The sequence below is a fragment of the Ylistrum balloti genome, unplaced genomic scaffold (genome assembly GCF_031769215.1).
Source record: "Ylistrum balloti isolate Yb309-2 unplaced genomic scaffold, AGI_CSIRO_Ybal_v1 Utg371048, whole genome shotgun sequence".
In the NCBI taxonomy this organism is placed as follows: domain Eukaryota; kingdom Metazoa; phylum Mollusca; class Bivalvia; order Pectinida; family Pectinidae; genus Ylistrum; species Ylistrum balloti.
The window spans coordinates 1,158,050-1,180,148 of record NW_026782580.1 but is presented as its reverse complement, the minus strand read 5'-3'; the positions used below and the strand labels follow the sequence as shown (position 1 = coordinate 1,180,148).

General features: G+C 34.8%; 1 protein-coding gene across 3 annotated transcripts; it reads left to right on the top strand.

Annotated features, from left to right (window-relative positions):
• Nucleotides 1-2,453: 2,453 nt before the first annotated feature.
• LOC132560295 (uncharacterized) lies at nt 2,454-19,934 on the top strand. Of its 3 annotated transcripts, none has more exons than XM_060224961.1 (8): nt 2,454-2,602; nt 5,896-5,965; nt 6,605-6,706; nt 7,036-7,120; nt 12,088-12,288; nt 13,878-15,755; nt 15,790-16,489; nt 16,525-19,934. In XM_060224961.1, exons 1-6 carry the CDS (start codon nt 2,547-2,549, stop codon nt 14,777-14,779), a joined length of 1,416 nt encoding a protein of 471 aa, XP_060080944.1. In that variant the 5' UTR covers nt 2,454-2,546; the 3' UTR covers nt 14,780-15,755; nt 15,790-16,489; nt 16,525-19,934. The 3 variants fall into 3 exon arrangements, with proteins under 3 accessions (XP_060080944.1, XP_060080945.1, XP_060080943.1); XM_060224962.1 differs by having other exon boundaries at nt 13,878-16,069; nt 16,105-16,489; XM_060224960.1 differs by having other exon boundaries at nt 13,878-16,489.
• Nucleotides 19,935-22,099: the final 2,165 nt, after the last annotated feature.

The following is a 22,099-nucleotide window of genomic DNA, read 5'->3' as shown; positions in this document are numbered from 1 at the left end:
GGTCCGAGACTACGCATCAGGTAAATATTTGCGGGACTATTTTTCAAGTAAAAAAGTCCGGGACTACCTCTCATGTAACCTGGTTCGTTACTATTATTCATATAAACTGGTACGGGACTACTTCTCATGTAAACTGGTCCGGGACTACTTAGAACCTCTGGTCATTGACTACTCAGCTTCTCTTCTCCTTGACTACTTCTCTGTTTAACTGGTCTGGGACTACTAAGATGCCATGGTGATGGACTACTCAGATTATCTGGTTCAGGATTACTTCACAGGTAAACTGGTCCAGGACTACTGCTCATGTCAACTAGTCCAGGACTACTGCTCATGTTAGCTGTTCCGGGACTGCTTCTCGTGTAAACTGGTCCGGGACTACTTCTTAAGCAAACTGATTCGGGACTACTTCTTATGTTAAATGGTCCGAGACTACGCCTCATGTAAACTTTTTCCGGGACTATTTCTCAGTCTAACTCGTCTTGGACTACTAAGATCCTCTGGCCATGGACTTTTCAGATTCTCTTCTCCTTGACTTCTTCTCAAGTAAACTGGTCCGGTACTTCTTCTCATGTAAACTGGTCCGGGACTACTTCTCAGGTAAACAGGTCTGTGGCTGATTCTCAAGTAAACTTGTCCGGGACTACCACTCATTTAAACTGTTTCGGGACTACTTCTCATGTAAACTGGCCCAAGACTATTATTCATATAAACTGGTCCGGGGCTACTTCTCACGTAAACTTGTCTGGGACTACTTAGATCCTCTGGTCATGGACTACTTAGATCCTCTGGTCATGGACTACTTAGATCCTCTGGTCATGGACTACTCAGATTCTCTGGACTTGGATTACTTCAGAGGTAATCTGGTCCTGTATTTCTTCACATGTAAAGTGGTCCGGAACTATTTATAATGTAAACTAGTCCGGGACAACTTCGGGACTACTTCTCATGTAAACTAGTCTGGAACTACTGAGATCCCCTTGTCATGGACTATTATGATTCTTTGGTCCGGGACTACTTCTCATGTAAACTGGTCCGGGATTTCTTCTCGTGTAAACTTATCAAGGACTATACTTCACAAGTAAACTTGTCCGGGACTACCTCTTATTTAAACTGTTTCGGGACTACCTCTCATGTTAACTGGCTCGTGACTATTATTCATATAAACTGGCCCGGGACTACTTCTCACGTAAACTTGTCTGGAACTACTTAGATCCTCTGGTCATGGACTACTATGATTCTTTGGTCCGGAACTACATCTTATGTAAACTAGTCCTGGACTATTTCGGGACTACTTCTCATGTAAACTAGTCTGGCACTACTGAGATCCTCTTGTCATGGACTACTATGATTCTTTGGTCCGGAACTACATCTTATGTAAACTAGTCCTGGACTATTTCGGGACTACTTCTCATGTAAACTAGTCTGGCACTACTGAGATCCTCTTGTCATGGACTACTATGATTCTTTGGTCCGGGACTACTTCTCATGTAAACTGGTCCGGGACTATTTCGGGACTACTTCTCATGTAAACTGGTCCGGGACTATTTCGAGACTACTTCTCATGTAAACTAGTCTGGCACTACTGAGATCATCTTGTCATGGACCACTATGATTCTTTGGTCCGGAACTACTTCTCATGTAAGGGACTTCTTCTCATGTAAACTGGTCCGTGACTGCTTTGATCCTCTGATTTCTAAATCCTCAGATTCTTTTATTTTGGATCACTTCTGACGTAAACTGGTCCGGGACTACTTCTCATGTAAAGTGGCCCGTTAAAACGGTCGCTACAGAAAGGGGTCACTATATACAAGCGGTCGCTAGTGTAGGTTGGGCTGTTCTTATCTGAACCATTGCTTACATAAGTTAGAGCTTTTAAAAGATACACAGTAATTAACAATCATGTTTTTATGGAAAACCGTTTCGACCGACATTCTCCCGATAACTGGTCATGTGCCCTTGCACGTGCACTAGAGTTAATATTGTTGCACGTGTACAGGTGTACATTTCGGTCGGAAGTCGTAATAAAATTTATGAATTGACATGTAATAGCATTTGTTTAAAATGAAGTCGCCTTCTCCAACTTTCAGTTTAGATTTTATCTGTATATACCTAATTTGTGTATTAAAGTAATGAGGGTCTACGTGTGTACTTAATCACGCGATTCGTCTGCAATCAGATTTATGTTCCTGACATATAACTAAATATAGCTCACTAGTTTTTACCGGATAGCTACCTATACCGACTGATGTTTTGTGAAAAAGACATTTCAGTTTCGGTTATGAATTTCTTTCATGATTGAAAGGAGCTGGTCAAATGCATATATATTTACATATATCAAGCAAGTGTTCGAGCACACCGTAGACACGTGAGCATACATATATATATAATGTGACGTCACAGGATGTCAGCGACAGACACGTGAGGCAAAGCATGACCAAGGTTGTTGACAGTTACAACTACATTGTACTTGATATAAGCGGACGTATCGACTCTCTGTGCTAGCATGTAAACTCGGGTATAGCTCTCGATAAACCACATTTTCCAGCATGGATGATGAAAATAAATTGACATGTAAAAGAGTCAAGTTGGATCCGTCCGATCGGTAAGTGTTTGTTTGGATTTTGAAGCTAAACAGTTGGGAAGCTTGACTGTCTCGTCTGCTCGATGTGTACACTAGGCCTGTTTACAACTTATCTCTGCTTAGAACACTGGTTTTTGCATATCTATTGTAAAAGGTTTGATAAAGAATCATTTTTGATGTGTCTGTACAAGTGTTTTGCCTATTTTTGTTGTTGTCTTGCGGTAAAGAGCGAAAAGTAGGTCACATTTTGCGGCACGTGGACGGGCACCTGTTCTACGGTTGGAAATCTATTTTTAGAAAACTCGCCATAACACAGAAGAACTGTTTTAAAACACGTATTATTATAAAAAATGGTTTTATACAGGAACTACAATTTGTTTAAACAATAATGTTATATCGACATGCACCTATTAATACATATACAAACAAAATTGACAGTTACAGTAACTTGTAATTGTATATAGACCTATAATACGGAGTTTACTCAACTGATCCGAAATAAAGTATTATGTTTTCCTAAGACATGCAATATTAGATTAAATGCTGGTAATTTTGATATTCATTAGTTATGAATAAATAAAATTCACAGGTGGCATTTGATGTTGGATCAACATTGAAATGTCGTATTCTGATGATAAGGTTTGAAATGCATTATTTTATGTAACACTGATACTGTTTCCAGAGATGTCTATAACATTATACACGTCTCTGCTGTTTCATTCAAAAATGATCCTCAATATACATTGGATACAAAACATCAGCGGAATGTTTTGGATGAAATTGTGCCACACAACCCATCAAAAATGTTAAAATAATGCATTTCAGTCATTTTAGATAAGAATTCAAAGCTGCAAAGCACTGGTTCCTGAAAAAAATTGAGAAACAAATCATTTAAACTTTGATCCAACAAAATCACAGAAAGCTTTGAAATAAATTTCATTCTTTATTATGCTGACTGTCACGAGCATACATATTTAAGCAGCAGCTGATGGCAACATTGATGTTGTGCGGTGTTGACTGAATTTTTTTCATATGATGTCCTTGGAACACTTTCTGATAATATGGAAAGAAAAAAACATGTTAAAAACAAGGGAAAAGGTAGATATATTACTTGAGGTGGCATATTTGCAATTTTATAGTGGGTAGAATTTTTTCTCAGAGGAAGAATTAATTTACACATATTTCTGTTTAAACTACAGGCATTCAAGTATCAAAGCAAATATATAAATTAATTTTAATTGCAATTAGGGAATCAAACCAACATGCATCCATGGACAGCCCTGTCAAACAAGTTAATTTCACTATTAAGCTCACCTGGTTCATCCGTCATTGGTTGTCCATCCATCCATCCATCAATTCAACCAAATCGCAACTAGTCATGAATCACTGAGCAGATTTTGTCCAAATTTGGTCTTAAGGATGTTTTGGTGAATCATTTTTTTTATAAATTATGGGTCTAGATCTTGGCTCCCTTTGATGTGAAGGGCGGGGCCAAAAGAGGAAAAAGAGCAAATTCATTAAAATCCTACTCCTCCTGTGGGAATGATTTGATTTTACCCTAACTTGGTCTGAAGCTTCCTTAGTAAAAGGAAATCAACTTCATACAAACGACAGGCCTTGGCTCCCTTGGGTGGGAATGGCTAGGCCCAAAAGGGAACTAGAGCAATTAAAAAAATAAATCCTGTTCCTCTTTTAGGAATGGTTTGATCTTGTCCAAATTTGGTCTGAAGAATATTTGGATGTAGAGGAATCAGTTTTGTACAATTGTGGGTCTTGGCCCTGAAGGCAGGAGGGGAATATTCCTAATATGAGAAATAGGTTATGTCTTTGTAACAGTTAAGATCCCCACCTCATAACCATAGTGTTGCCCTCAATAAAGAGATGAAGCACAATCGTGATACAGGATTTATAGAGTATAGAAATAGATGTTGAAATGTCTCCAGCATTCTTGAATGAAGGGAAATCATTTTTGTATGAACAATGGATCTTGGCCCTTTGGGGTGGGACCAAATATTGGAAAGGTCTTAAGCATCCTTGATACAGGATTTATAGGGTATAGAAATAGATGTTGAAATGTCTCAAGCATTCTTGAATGAAGGGAAATCATTTTTGTATAAACAATGGATCTTGGCCCTTTGGGGTGGGACCAAATATTGGAAAGGTCTTAAGCATCCTTGATACAGGATTTATAGAATATAGAAATAGATGTTGAAATGTCTCCAGCATTCTTGAATGAAGGGAAATTTATTTTGTATAAACAATGGATCTTAGCCCCTTAGGGTGGGACCAAATATTGGAAAGGTCTGAAGCATCCTTGATACAGGATTTATAGAGTATAGAAATAGATGTTGAAATGTCTCAAGCATTCTTGAATGAAGGGAAATTTATTTTGTATAAACAATGGATCTGGGCCCCTTGGGGTGGGACCAAATATTGGAAAGGTCTTAAGCATCCTTGATACAGGATTTATAGAATATAGAAATAGATGTTGAAATGTCTCAAGCATTCTTGAATGAAGGGAAATTTATTTTGTATAAACAATGGATCTTAGCCCCTTAGGGTGGGACCAAATATTGGAAAGGTCTGAAGCATCCTTGATACAGGATTTATAGAGTATAGAAATAGATGTTGAAATGTCTCAAGCATTCTTGAATGAAGGGAAATTTATTTTGTATAAACAATGGATCTGGGCCCCTTGGGGTGGGACCAAATATTGGAAAGGTCTTAAGCATCCTTGATACAGGATTTATAGAATATAGAAATAGATGTTGAAATGTCTCAAGCATTCTTGAATGAAGGGAAATTAATTTTGTATAAACAATGGATCTGGGCCCCTTGGAGTCGGACCAGATATGGGAAAGGTCTTAAGCATCCTTGGGTGAAGAGTCTTTTAAATACTCTTCCTTTTAAATATGATAGTTTAAATGAAATTATTTCAGCAGACTAAACCAGGTGAATGATACAGGCCCAATGGGCCCCTTGTTTAGTGCACCCTTTTGATCTTTATTAAATACACTGGTTATATAGGATAGAGTAGATCAAACTTGGTCATGTGTTCTTCCAATTCAATTATTAAGGGATGTGTTAATTAGCCCCAAGATCATGACATATGCCTTTTTACTTCACCAAAAATAAAATTTCTTAATCAATTACATGTATTCTATACCACAAAAAAAATGATTAAATCATAACCCTCACATTTTCCTTCACATACTGCTTCTGGATCATGTTCAACATGATTGCACCATTAAACTCTACTTTTAACATGCCATCAATCAGATTGATACAATGTTAATTTTGATTTTTTTTGCCAGTCACCTGAATTTCTCCATTTCTCCTGAGGAGTGTGAAATGCTGTCAGTGAAGAAGCCAAAGATTCCAAGAGTAAGAATTACTCACTATTTGGAATAATTTAATGTTCTCTATATTTCGTGTAAAGTTGTTTTGTTATTGTGTTCTTTTTAGATATTACATCATATTTATCTGGAAAATGACCTATGTCTAGAAATAGGCCAACTCATATCTATTTTATTTTGGAGAATTGCCAGCAAATGCTCTTTCATTGTCTGGTAAATTGTCTTTTTATATAAGTCCCATGATGAAAGGTAACTATGCCAACTCTTTTACAAAGTTAGATTATACATATATATAGCTCATGTTGGTTTCAATTTGATCTTAGTTAAAGTGGATGATTTTGTTAACAAGTTTGTGTTTGCTACTAATTTAAGCATATATACAACTTTGGTAATGAGGCCCATGGCTTGGAATTAGAGATAAAAATGTGGGTTTATTTCTCTCCTGTGTACATAGTCATCTGAACCCAAATTTTAATGTTGGATAGGGAAAAAATATGAAAGTCCCATGGGTAATATTTTGCCCTTTACTCTATGGAGAATTTTTTTCTCTTTCTGAATTTTGACATAGTTGCTTCAAAACATATCTCTATATATAGGGTACTTGTATAAATATTGTATATCTTTCCAATTACTGTCTTAATAAAATTGGTCATTCTGTTTAATTTAGGACCCAATGTCACATAGGATTATTGAGAAGAGGAGGCGGGACAGAATGAACAACTGTCTTGCAGACCTCAGTCGACTGATACCTGCAAATTATTTAAAACAGGTACAGATATTAAAATTTAGATATTTTTCACTTCCTAGCCGACCTTTTTTCACCTCTGTTGAAGTTAAAGAAAACATCCTTTTTGTCTTTCACCTGTGTATGAAAATTTTAAACTTGAAGAGGTCCATTTAGATCACTGATTGATTTAAAGTCCCCCTCCTTGTTAATAAATTTGAGATCATTTGTTGGTTTATATTTTAATAATGACCGAAGTGTCTCTTAGAGACTTACGAGAAAAAAAATATTCAGAGAATCGACATTGAAATTGTAATATTTTCACTAGGTTAATGAAAAAGATCGACTTAGGACATGTATGTTATATTTTACAGGGACAAGGTCGTATTGAGAAGACAGAGATTATTGAAATGGCCACACGACACATCACCCATCTCCAGAATTTAAACAAATTGTTTGGTATGATTGAGATCTGGCTATCTATTAAGTTTTATTCATTTTATATTATTTTTAATAAGAAATGTAGAAAATATTTAATGGTTTTTCATTGAATGTTTTGTATATTTCAAGATTATTTCAGAATATCATTTTTTTCAGGATAGCAAAGCACAAGTGAAAAATATTGATAGATTCTGTCATGTACATTTGAAATATGCATGACATTTAAGGGAAAGCCATTAAGTTTTCTATTTATTACATTTTTTAAGGGGAAACAAATTTGAAAATTCTGTAAAAAAATATATTGTGATAATCTGATATCATATTACGGTAATGATGTACACTTGACAAGTACAGCACCATTTTGAATTGGATGGTACTTGTTTTGTTTTATCTCATTCCTTTTCAATACCACACTGAAATCAGTTTGATGTTATCTAATAGAAAAAAATTGCTATCAAATAAAAACTTGAATAAAAACTACCATGAACACAGCAAATGTATGGTAAAATAAACAGGTATCAACTAATTACTGCAAATTTTAATGCAGTAAAAAGAAAAAAAAGAAAGCACTATTCTGTTTGGATTATGATGGTTTATAAGAAAAAGTTCTAAATCATGAGTGATGATTAATTCAATTATAATTTCCGATATTTCACTGACAAAAATGTAATAAATACTGCTGTGGTATAGATTGCTTCTTGTTACCATTTTGCTGCCTAAAACTAATCAATTTTACTGCAAATACTAACATTTTAATACAGTAATCTAAACAATTTGCAACAGAAATCCATAATGATTTAGACAGATCGATGGAGGTTAGAACTTGACCATTTTCAAGGTCGCAAAAGCGATAGAGATATTACAGGTGAGTGATAAAAGCCTGTTGAGCTTTTTACTTTTGTTCGATCCCAAAGCTGAAGAGCAATTAATCCATCAAACATTTACAATTATTGAACTAATCAATATTTCTACTGAATGGGTATCAATGCAATTACCTTAATTTCAATTTTGTTTAAAAAAATTGATTTTGAATGAAACTAAAGGTTGAATGCATGGTCTTGACCAAGTATTGTTCTTTTTTCTTCTTATATCTATGGTAATTTATTTCAAATTTTAGTTTTGCAGAAGTGATTAATTGAAACTAAAAAGTAATTCTCTGGAAGTTTACAAACCTGTCCTGTCTGTTATTTTTGGCTTACAATGTATAAACCAAGAAGGGGCTGCAATAGCTCAAATCGAGTGTTGGCCCCTGCAACTTCAGATGACGATATGAGGTGCATGGTTCAGTGCTCCCTCAGAATGGCAGTTTGCATTTTTCTGGAAATTGAGAAATGAACTGGTCTGTGCTGTCATGGGCAAGAGATTTTACCTTTATTGCTCTTGATGGCATGTGATGGTCCTCCTTGTATGTAGTTCAGTGGGGTAGCCACCAGCTGCCACAAAGAGATCTCTATCTCAAAATGCCCCTGGTGGTTAGCGGGATGATAAGCCCAACTTACAAACAAAACTAGCAATTTAAACATGGTGTCCACATGGCAAGTCACCTTAAAATTGTATAAACTGAAATTCAAATACTCTAGAAGACTATAGAAGGAAACGTTATGGAAATGAGTTATTGCTACACCCAATTGTTATTTTTCAGATTAATTTAATGTCAGAGATGTGCTTCCTTTGATTTTAATGATTTTAGTATTTAATTCATTGCTACCCTTGGGTTTCATTGAAAGTTTTTAGGAAAGTTAAATAAATAACCTTAATCTGTTGTTTTGAACTTTAGACTTACATCCATGATTGGTATAGACTTACCACGTAATGTGAATTCAAAACCCCTTTTAAAGGTAATGTGAATTCAAAACCCCTTTTAAAGGTAATGTGAATTCAAAACCCCTTTTAAAGGTAATGTGAATTCAAAACCCCTTTTAAAGGTAATGTGAATTCAAAACCCCTTTTAAAGGTAATGTTCCCAAGTGTATTTTTATGATAAGCAGTCCAATTTCTTAAACATACATTCCTAACTCCCTAAAAATGTTGGCCAATGCTATTTTTATTCAAGTCAATTAAATCAATTGATTATATTCTTTGTATATCAGTTTGTTCAGTTTGGTGATCTTGATGGCCACCTTGACTTCTTGTTAGTTTGTCTGCCCTGAGGGAGCTTATGCTGTGGCGCAAAGTTCTTTTGTCTGTCAATTTTTTATTTATAAGACTTCTTCATGTAGTCCAGAATGGCTGAATGGATTTTAACAAAGTTTGAGGAGCAACCGAGGACATGGAATCTGAACGGAGGAATATAGGGCCGGCTCTATGAAATAGGTGTAAAGCTTTGAAAGGACCACGTCGGTAAAATCAATGCCTGCACCACAGCAGGGAGTCAATGTTGTATTTATGAATTTGAATCCCAACCTCTTTTTGGTGACAGACGTTGGACCAATAGGGGAAAAACTATAAATGTTGACAGTAAACGGTACCATTGTTATCATTAGTGTTTACTTGTTTCCCATACGTAGGATCAAGATGAAAATACAGCTTCTTGCCCTATTTGAAAACTTCTCTGTTACTTTCCTATGCAAATTGTTTGATTATTATAGTTGATTTTTTTTTTCTTCATACACAGTAAACTAATACAAAACAAATTTAGAAAAGTAATATACATACATGTATACAGAAAAGCTTTTAAAGATGTTAACCAATTACAGTGGTTATAATACATTTTGACATGATGGTACCCTTTACTTCAAAATAACTGCATGTCCTTATTGAATGAAATTAATTCAGATGTTTCATAATGTAATCCTGCATGAAACTGTTATTTGCATTGGTTATATATTAAGTTATAATCACATAGTTCTTTCTTTATGATTATAAGAAAAGTCGTTTATTAGATTAATCCTTAAAAGATGATCTTTGGACCAAGGAATATTGACATACACATCTGCAATAGGATGTTGATCTAGTGATGACAGAGAGGCAAGACTCTGAATCGGGATTCCATCTTTTCGTAATGCAGAGTTATCTGCTCCTTTGAGCAGGTATTGATTGTTTAGACATTTGTTTGCGAGTGTAATGTCATGGTGTGATTTTCTTAAGGAATCTAATAACTTAACGGTCAATACCTACTCATGAGGGCAGATAACTCTGTTTTACAAAAAGGCGGAATACATCTTTAAAAGATTACTTAAAGTGACTTAGTTTGAACCTGATCATTGTAAAAGAGTTTCCAAGTCAAAGTGTACTAGGTGTGGTTAATGTTGGGTTACAGTGAAATCACTAATTTTTGTTAGAGTTTTATTTTCATTCGTTTTGTAGGTACTCTTAATCATTGGTGTTTATATGTCATTCTAAAATTAGTTTCAGCAGATTTATTGATCTACATTTATCTACGAAATCAAGTGTATGGGAAATAGAATTTTTTGAGAAAAAAAATAACTGAAAATTGAACCCCAAAAAATACCCCATGTTTAGGTCACTTGAGATTAAGTCTCCTGATGACCTATTGCGATTGCCTTTTGTCTGGCGTCATGATAATAATCAAAGTTTTGATACATTGTTTGGCGGTAATCTTACTTTAGTGCATTTCATGCTGATGTTGTTACACTTAAATAAGATCACGCTAATTGATATAGTTATCATAGTGGGTACACTAATTCATCATTTTGCCTATCTGCCAAAAGTGATAATATGCTTAGATTTGATATTGTGCCAAAATAATGGTTTGCAAATTTGATATTGTGCCAAGATAAATAGGTTTGTAATATAAGAGTATATAGGGATATTAATGGAATTTTTAGCCCACCGTCATCATCCGTCGTCCCTCTGTTCATCCGTAAACAGTTTTTGTTAACATTATTTCTTGAAAAGTACTCGATGGATCTCTCTCAAATTTCATGTGTAGGTTTCCTTTGATCCCTAATTGTGCCCATTAGATTTTGGGACTGATAAAACAAAAAACCAAAATGGCTAACAGGGGCCATCTTTTTTTTTTTTTTTGATAAGTTTGTTATCGCTATTCTTGAGAAGTACTTGATTGATCTTTCTTAAATTTCATATATGTAGGTTTCTTTTGGTCCCTAGTTGTGCCTGTTCAATTTTGGGTTGATCAGAAAAACAAAAATGACCAACAGACGGCCATTTGTGATTTTGATTTTAAAAATTTGTTATCGTTAATTATTGAGAAGTACTTGATGGATCTTTCTTGAATTTCATATGTAGGTTCCCCTTGATCACTAGTAGTGCCTGTTTGATTTTAGGCCTGATCAGAAAAACAAAATGACTGACAGATTGCCATCTTTGATTTTGATTTTGAAAGTTTGTTACTGCTACTCCTTGAGAATTATTGCATAGATATTTCTTAGATTTCTTGTATAGGTTCCTCTTTGTCCCTATTTGTGCCTGTTTGATTTTGGGACTGATCAGAAGAAAAAAAAATGGCTGACAGGCAGCCATCTTGGATTTCACCAAGTAAAGATTATTATCCCTATTTCTTAAGAGGTACTGAATGGATCTCTATCAAATTTCCTGTGTATGTTTCCCTTGATCTAGTTATGCCTGTTTTAGGTACTGATAAGAAAAAAACAACAGGCGACCATATTGGATATGGCAGGTAAAGATTATCATCACCATTTTTGCAAAGGAATGTTCACATTTCTTATCATTAAGAGCAAACACATAGAAGAGAAGAGAAAAGAAGGGAAAAGATCCAACTTTCAAAGAGCAGATAAAGACTAAACAATGGTGGGCGCCAAGAACCCTATGGGATCTCTTATGTTTGTTTTCATACTTAAAATGTATGTTTTGTGTTGTTATTAAGTTTGTATTGAAAGTTGATGAAGAATTACATTTTACCATAAAAAGATATAAAAGAAGGGAAGCATGACAGGTTCAAACTCAAGTCACAAAAAAGATAAATTGACTTGAATTTCTATGGTCCCAGGATCAGATGTTTTCCCATTTTGATATCTCTGCTTGATATAAAGATTTTGTTATAGGGGAAAATGAAGATATGATGAGCCATGACAAAAAGCAGCAGTGTTGTAAGGGCAAGTTCTATCTGGGTTTCAAGGATTGCCAGGATGAAGTGATGCGATTCTTTGTGGAACAGGAAGGCTGGGAAGCCAATGATCCTCTGTGTTGTAAAATTATGTTACACCTAAGCCAAACAAGTAACAAGTTCATCAGTTCAGCTTCAGGTAGCTCACTTTTTACTGCATTAACCAGGCACTAATTCATTATATAATTTTACTGGATAGAATTGTTAAGGCATCTGACTATTCTTTATCACTAGCCCTTCACCTCTGGGTCATGAATTTGAGACTACATGGAGGAATTATTTTCATATGTTTCGAGTATGATATATCCCAGAATGAAGTGTTATAAAGTTTCCTCTTAAACTTTGACCTATTAACATGTTCACATGGGGTCAGATATTCATGAAATAAGCAAGGTTACTCCACTGCAGCAAATTCTTTAAAATTCTTCTTCTTTTTGGGATACCATGATTATGTCATCTTCTGGTAAGAGGCAAAATCTCCTGTATTTTCAATCAAACTTTTCTGTTGAAATATCATTGAGGATGGGGGAATTATTTCTTAAATTCAGAAAGTTGATACAACCCCTTACAGATCAAGGCGAGGGCAGGACCTCAGATGGGAATGTAAGAATTTGTTTCAAAATGCTTCTCCTTCATAATACCTTGGAAGATTTCAACCAAATTTGGCTTGAAGCATTACCAGGGAATTTCAAGGATATCAAACTTTCCTGAAGTGATCCAGAGATTGTCCTGACCAAATCTTATTTTTCCGCTTTAGTCCAAAATCCAACATAACTCATCTCAAATAGTCTGAACTTCTTCTCATGTTTCATTCACACCAATGATTTTTTTTAAAGAAAGAAAAAAGAGATAATTTGTTGTTATTTTTCAGCCAAATCAAAACTTTAACATGATAACCACAGTAGCCATTTTGTAATATGGTTGTGCAACTGTTTTCCATGCACGAAACCTACCATTTATGAATTTCTGATACTTTCAAGAAATGTTAAAAAATTGAATAGATCAGATTTGTCAGACCACCATCAGCAAATTCTGTGGTTTGTTCATCCATTCATAGGTTGTCAGATGACTGTTAAGGGCAATGGACCTGTTGTTAAACCAAAAAGTAATTTCTTCTGATTAAGCAAGCCAAGAAGCATGATATTTGGCTGATAGTTTCTTCATATGAATCCTGAATCAAATAACCTTGACACATATTTAAGGTCACAGGTGTCAAATTTGTCAAACCCTTTGTAGACTTCTTCTGATAAAATGAAAGTCCGAGAAGTAGAATGTTTGTTGGAAAGGGTTTTTAGGGTCAAAACCTATCAAATTTTGTAAAATCAAAAAAAGAACAAACAAAGTGATATTACTTTTCATCCAGGTCATCACTGCCACTGCAGTGTTAGAAAGTAAAGTTTTTTGTTGAAATTTGTTAAAAGATTGGGTAGATGAGCCCATTTTGAATGCCCCTGGTGAAAATCGCTTTTGATTTTGATGAACATTGAATACCAAGTGAGTGATGCAGGCCTAATGGGCCTCTTGTTCTTCTATTATTGTTAAACTTATGGAAAAGTTCTCTTTATAACCTTAATTTCCTGTTAAAATTTTTGTTTTTACCATTTATGGTCAGAAATATGATATAAAAGGAAAGAACAGGAAGTGCCATACTTGCATAAAAGAAATTAGTTTTTAGAAGTTGCTTAGAGTCTTCTAAAAAACATTTGATAAAGTTTATTGTTGTTCCAGGTAAAGCCACTGCCCCATGTGACATGGAGGATGTTATTGTCACTGATGAGTGTAGCAATCAAAGCTTTTCACTGCCAGATCAGAGCTCCTATATGACTGACTCTAATAAACATTCAAAGTCTTCAGAAAAGACTATTTCCAAACATGGGGATAATGTTGAAGATTATAGAATAGAATACCAACATCCAAACAAAAGCTTCAGGACATTACTTAAGCCTAAAGATTCTTGCTCGGATACTTCATATGATACTTTTGTGTCATATGATAGGGATTCAGGATGTCCATTGAGACGCGAGAATGATAGTTATGCCAGCAGTGAATTCAGCTCTGTAAGTAAAGTCACTACTGGTATTGACTCAGATCAAAGTGGCAGTAACGTGTACAAATTCAAACACAACATCACCAAACGCTTCTCCCAGGAAGAGAAGTACCATCATCCTACATCAGCCAGTGACACAAGCTCAAGAAGCTGGCACTCTGATGACAGCAGCAAATCGAAAAGGAAAACGCGTCACGAGTCACATAGCCCAAGCTCAGACGATACAAACTATCCACCTTCCAGCCACAGCTCGGATGGAATGACCAGGTGTAAAACAAGCCTAAAGATACCTGACACCAGTAACACTCCATTGCCAGCATTTGTACTTCATCCAAAGGGAACCCATTATATACCATTGTCAATCCATCCTTCTCATATTCAGAATATCTTTCCCAAAGAATCAAGTAGAGAGAATTCTGACACCAGCATTCCCGCCTTTCATCCCATTAGTATTCCAGTAAACTTTTCAGGGCCATGTGTTTCTATCACGAACCTGGACATAAAACCATCATGCTCTAGCAGCAGTGTAGAAATAGCAAAGGAACTCTCGGGCACAAACAGTGTATCTGTGATGTGTAATTGATTGAAGGTTCAGTATCCTTTTGGTTACTAATGACAGAAAGAATCTCAAATAGTGCTAAAGTTCAACTTCAGCTGACAAAGGTACTTCTATTATCACAAGTTAATGACATACCAGGAACCTTATACTGGTTAACAGATAATTACATACCAGGTTTCACCTGAGTTATATCTGTATGTGATTTTTTCATACATACCAGTCGTGAAATTGCTTACTTTGATCATGGTTGCCATTAATTTTTTTTTGACAAAATAAGACATGACAAATATATTAATTTGACACACAATTTTTTAATTTAGTTGATCATTATTTTTGTACAAATATTAATGCATTAAGTTGAAAATGTTAAGTTGCCTAGTTCATTTTATTGACGAAAACTTTGACATTTCTTAATGTGAAAAGTTTTTAACCAGGTTTCCTTATTTATGATATCTTTTCTGTATATGGGCTTTTGATACACAATTGTCATTACTTGTGTGATATAATGGTATTGTTAGTTTTTGTTGTGGACACATTTTAGTAATCATTTAACAAGTATATGGCATTGCCCAATGAAGAAAGAATGAATTGCTTAAAGGAAGATTCACATTGGTGTCTAGATGAAACACTTACAATTCAGTAGTATAGCCTTAACTCAGCGCCATTCACATAATCAAAACAGCCCTCGTATGTGCACGAAACAATCCAGTCATTTATACAACAGGTGTGTACACAAAAATACCGTCATTTAAAAAACAGGTGTGTACACACAAATAGTCATTTAAAAAACAGGTGTGTACACACAAATAGTCATTTATACAACAGGTGTGTACACAAAAATACAGTCATTTATACAACAGGTGTGTACACAAAAATACCATCATTTAAAAAACAGGTGTGTACACACAAGTACAGTCATTTATACTCCAGGTGTGTACACAAAAATACAGTTGTTTATAAAACAGATGTGTACACACAAATACAGTCATTTATAAAACAGGTGTGTACACAAAATACAGTCATTTATACAACAGGTGTGTACACAAAAATACAGTCATTTATAAAACAGGTGTGTGCACAAAAATACAGTCATTTATACAACAGGTGTGTACACAAAAATACCATCATTTAAAAAACAGGTGTGTACACACAAGTACAGTCATTTATACTCCAGGTGTGTACACAAAAATACAGTTGTTTATAAAACAGATGTGTACACACAAATACAGTCATTTATAAAACAGGTGTGTACACAAAAATACAGTCATTTATACAACAGGTGTGTACACAAAAATACCATCATTTAAAAAACAGGTGTGTACACACAAGTACAGTCATTTGTACTCCAGGTGTGTACACAAAAATACAGTTGTTTATAAAACAGATGTGTACACACAAATACAGTCATTTATAAAACAGGTGTGTACACAAAAATACAGTCATTTATACAACAGGTGTGTACACAAAAATACAGTCATTTATAAAACAGGTGTGTACACAAAAATACAGTCATTTATACAACAGGTGTGTACACAAAAATACCATCATTTAAAAAACAGGTGTGTACACACAAGTACAGTCATTTATACTCCAGGTGTGTACACAAAAATACAGTTGTTTATAAAACAGATGTGTACACACAAATACAGTCATTTATAAAACAGGTGTGTACACAAAAATACAGTCATTTATACAACAGGTGTGTACACAAAAATACCATCATTTAAAAAACAGGTGTTTACACACAAGTACAGTCAATTATACTCCAGGTGTGTACACAAAAATACAGTTGTTTATAAAACAGATGTGTACACACAAATACAGTCATTTATAAAACAGGTGTGTACACAAAAATACAGTCATTTATACAACAGGTGTGTACACAAAAATACAGTCATTTATAAAACAGGTGTGTACACAAAAATACAGTCATTTAAAAAACAGGTGTGTACACACAAATACACTCATTTATACAACAGGGGTGTACACAAAAATACAGTCATTTATACAACAGGGGTGTACACAAAAATACAGTTGTTTATAAAACAGGTGTGTACACAAAAAATACAATCGTTTATACAACAGGTGTGTACACAAAAATACAGTCGTTTATACAAAAATACTGTCATATTGTGCCTGCAAAAATAGTCATGGTGCATCCACATATTATTGTGTTCTTGAAACAGTAGTCAGAGTATGTCCACAGGAGGACAACTGGTTCCCACAGGAAGTATTTTATGTTGTTGTTCTTAATTTTGTTAAGTCCATTATTAGAAAGGGTATCAGATGTATAAGCATTTTACATGTCTGAACAAACCCTGTGGCACTGCGATATGAATCCACCACAACCTGTAATACAAATTGGTGTTTTAAGGAACATTAATGCTCGGTGTCTGTGATATTGTTTAATTGTTTGGTCATTCAGAGAGAGTGTGCTGTTATGATTGGTAATGTCTGTCTCCACATTGACTTTATTTTGATGGAGGAGGAATTACAAACACTACATATATGTGATAGATTTAACATTTATAAAATGTTATAAAATCTTGACATCATTCATCCGTCTGTTAGAAGTATTATCACATTGTTTCATTAAACATTTTAAGTTATGAATCATAATGAAAAAAATTACCTGTAGTAATTTGTATACATATCGTAAAACAGCATTTGTATTGAGATATAAGTATATTGGGTCAAACAGTCATATAACCAATTGTCAAAATCTTTTATCTGTCCTCATCCACTGTTTGTAAATTTTTTCACATTTTCAGCTTGAGTCCCAAAGGGATAAATATATGTACATATATATGAATAGTCTTTAAAATTCTGCAGTTGAAGGAATGCAACATCTAAAGAATATCAACACCTTATAGAATAAGAAATAAAAGTTATCACGTCCCTGCCTCCTTTATGTTTGATATCAAAGAAGGGAATCAAACTTTATTAGTTATATTGTTGTTATTTCATACTTCTATCACAATATCAACATAATGAACTCATAATTTGCTTATCAAATGTATTTGGCATGTTGTTTATTCTGATCAAGAAGTTGGGGCTATCCTATGATGAGGAAGTTAGGGGCTCTATCCTAAGATGAGGAAGTTAGGGGTTCTATCCTAAGATGAGGAAGTTAGGGACTCTATCCTAAGATGAGGAAGTTAGGGGTTCTATCCTAAGATGAGGAAGTTAGGGGCTCTATCCTAAGACGAGAAAGTTAGGGATTCTATCCTAAGATGAGGAAGTTAGGGGCTCTATCCTAAGATGAGGAAGTTAGGGGTCCCATCCTAAGATGAGGACTCTATCCTAAGATGAGGAAGTTAGGGGTTCTATCCTTAGATGAGGAAGTTAGGGACTCTATCCTAAGACGAGAAAGTTAGGGATTCTATCCTAAGATGAGGAAGTTAGGGGCTCTATCCTAAGACGAGGAAGTTAGGGACTCTATCCTAAGATGAGGAAGTGAGGAACTCTACTCTGTGATGAGGACGTTAGGGGTTCTATTCTCGGAAGACGATGACAGGTACTCTACCAGTAGATAAGAATGTCAGGAACTCTGCTCTAAGATGGGAAGGTTAGGGACTTTATTCTCAGATGAGGAACTAGGGACTCTTCCATAAGTGGGCGGAGTGATATGGCAAACAAGGGTAATCATCTGCCTTCTTTCCAATTCTAAAGTTATATTAACAAACAAAAACATAAAAGGGTTTTAAATTTTGCATTCTCTCATGACGTTTATTTGGTTAATATTTCCGTTTTTTTCAATATTTTTTTAGTAATCAAGTTCTCAGTTTGAATAATGAATGATAATTGATAACTTACTGCATGTGAAGTATCAACAGTTAAGTGTTGAATATTGGGCAGTTTGTTGGATTAGCAACTATTTCTTTCAGAACCATGGTTTGGAAGACATTGATAATGTCCAATAATGGGACCATACATCTGTCCTTCTATATTTTCCCCAAAGATTATCTTTGAACATAGAAATATGGAATTCCTGAAACATCAAATGGTTGAACTCTGTTACAAACAATAGTATTTGTAGATTGCTCAGTGAAACGAATTCCTGAAGCATCAAATGGTTGAACTCTGTTACAAACAATAGTATTTGCAGATTGCTCAGTGAATCGAATTCCTGAAGCATCAAATGGTTGAACTCTGTTACAAACAATAGTATTTGCAGATTGCTCAGTGAAACGAATTCCTGAAGCATCAAATGGTTGAACTCTGTTACAAACAATAGTATTTGCAGATTGCTCAGTGAAACGAATTCCTGAAGCATCAAATGGTTGAACTCTGTTACAAACAATAGTATTTGCAGATTGCTCAGTGAATCGAATTCCTGAAGCATCAAATGGTTGAACTCTGTTACAAACAATAGTATTTGTAGATTGCTCAGTGAATCGAGTTTCAAAAAGTTTTGAGGTTTAAGGTGACAAGGAGAGAATGTGAGGTCAGTTGTCAAAATTCATTATACTTCCAAAAGTTAATGATTCAAAGTGAATACTTTGATAATGTCATGTTTCTGTACAAGCTGGTGATGATCGTCCTCTCCATCTCTGTCCGATGTACTGTAAATTTGCTTAATTTAGTGCTGTTTTTTATCACATTTCACATGATTAATAATTACTCAATATAAACCATGTATAGAAGAGACAATTACTGCAAACATAGTTTAGCGTAATACTTTCAGCGAGAAAAGTACTAAAATATGATTATTGATAAAATTTGTACAGTATTTGGCTGTAGATTTTCCAACTGGAGATGTTTTTTTTGTGCTTGATGGAAAACAATATTTTGAAGGATCATGTATATAGGCTTTCAGGCTATCATGACTTCTAATGAGCTATAAGGCTATAGAAAAATTTGAATACAACTTCTGTTGATCTGTCATTAATTGTTAGTTGGAAGTCAGCTAACTGAACACTTTTATCACCTTGTTTTAAATTCAAAGTGATAGCTTTGTTTTTTTAACTCTCGACTGTTATGGGATATAATTTATATACAATGTTTAAACATCACCCACATGTCATTGTTCTAGTTTTTATAGTACTTTCATGATGTTTTAAGCCTGGACTTTATATTGTCGTTTGATGTAAAATGAAATATCCACTGTTACCAATCGGGGGATATATTACTGTTTGATGTTATGTATTGCTGGATAAAATTTGAAAAAAAAATGTCAGACCTTTGTAATTGTTTTAATTATTTAGAAATATCCACAATTTTCAAGTTTTTTAGTACCAAGTACCTGTAGATTTCTGCTCTGACATATGGCAAAATATCACTTAGTCATTACATGGTCCTTGTTGGTCACCAGAGTGAAAAGGTTTCTGAGAGACAATTAAAACTGGCTTCAGTATAAACTACATTTATAAAAATATATCTCCTCTCAAGGGGAAACACCCCCGGGGTCAATGAGATAGCAATTTTGGTAAAGCATCTTAAGACCTTTCCATCCATGAGCTTTTTAATATACAATATCTTGGTACTGAGAAGAGAATTGAAAAGTTCATTCAATTTAGACCATTTGCCTCCATGGACCAGCCCTGAGGATTCGATCAGGGTTTGTTTGTCTCAAACTACCATCCCAAAAGAAAAATTCTATTCGAAATAAAAAGTTTTCAATGGAAATTCCACAAAACATGCTCAAAACTAAGTGTTTCTAACAAAAATATAGTAAATTTTACGTCTTACCTAGTGGAGAATGTGATCATACATGCAACCAGAGTATGGAGACTAAGTAAATCCTGGAAAACATTGAATATGAGATATAGAACTAGGTGGTGACAATAAACATACAAGATTGAATACACGGGATAGAGAGATGACAGAGAATGGAGAGACAAGTTCCCACCACCACCTACTATATCCAGTTGGAAGAACATCTGACTTTCTCCTGCTGCCCCTATTACTTCACTTTACAATGGCCGATCTATTTTTTGTGTTTTGATATGATTAAACCAGGGTGATTAGAAAAAAAATTGGTGGAAAATGTTAATTAGTTAGAAAATAGTTAAATGCTTCACTTTACCATGGCCATGGTGAAGACATATTTTTTTGTTATTTACGTGTTTATTTGAATTGATAAGAGTGACTAGAAAACAAATTGGGTGAAAAATGTTGATTAGTAAGAAAAATAGAATATTGCTCACTTTACCATGGCCATGGTGAAGTGAACGCCCCCTGCCCCACCCAAAATTTCCTCACCCATGGCATCTTATTTGTTATTTATGTGTTAATTTGAATTGATAAGGGTGACAAGAAAAAAAAATGGATGAAAAAAGAAAATTAGTAAGAAAATAGTGAAATGCTTCACTTTACCATGGCCCAGCCCCACTCTAAAGGGCCGGTTTCCAAAACGGCCTCTTCTCTGATTCAAATTTCCTGTTGGTGGTGCATTGCCCATGCCGTTGTGGTCACATCTATAAATCTATAAAGTATAAAGATTTAGGTCACTTGGTTTGTTTTTTATGGCTCCTCAAAGTTTTACCTTTCAGAAGCTGTCTAAGTGTTGATAAAATGTGCATGTTATGTAAAATATTAATGAAAATCTAATTAAATGATAGTCACCGTAAAGAATACATTCATGGCATGATTGTGACAAAAAATCATGTTTCCATCGCGCCATTTGGCTGTTTTATGGAAGAAACAATCTCAAAAATGCCATTTTCGATGATAACATTTTAGACACAAAACTGTGTTTTTTAGAGAATACACCCTTTTATGGGCGTTGGATGCAAACCAATTTTTATCCTATTAAATAGTACGTAATATGCTAGTGATGAGAGGAAAAATCATCAAAATGTAAGTGGTGGAACATTTTCAAATGTTGGGTTAAATTAGCCTATGGTTGAATTGCCGATTTTCGACTTTCTTTAGATAATTAACAAAAAAACGAGAGTATCTGCTCGGTATGTTGAGAATATGTACACAGATATGAAAAAAGTGAGAGAAACACTTTTTCATAAAAAAAATCCAAGATGGCTACTTCACAAGTCCCCGTGGTTGAAGACATTGGCTGACAAATAGACAGAACAACAAACAAAACGTGTTCCTTATGATTTTGGTTGTTTTTCGCATTTACGGGAGTGTTCATAGCTACGGGCGATTGTATAATACCTATATTTATAAGTTTGGTTAGTCACATGGTAACGGGGATCTTTCATATCGGGCCCCAAACATACTTTCGACATATGCACTCCGTTGCCGCATGGAAAACTATTTCAAGTTTTGTCGGAATTTCTTTACCTGTGGTTGTAATGGTCGAGGGTTTTCCAGCGTCCTGTAATACCCAAGGTAGTACACTGGAGATGTGCGCACACATTCCCATCGTTCTCTCTCCAACTG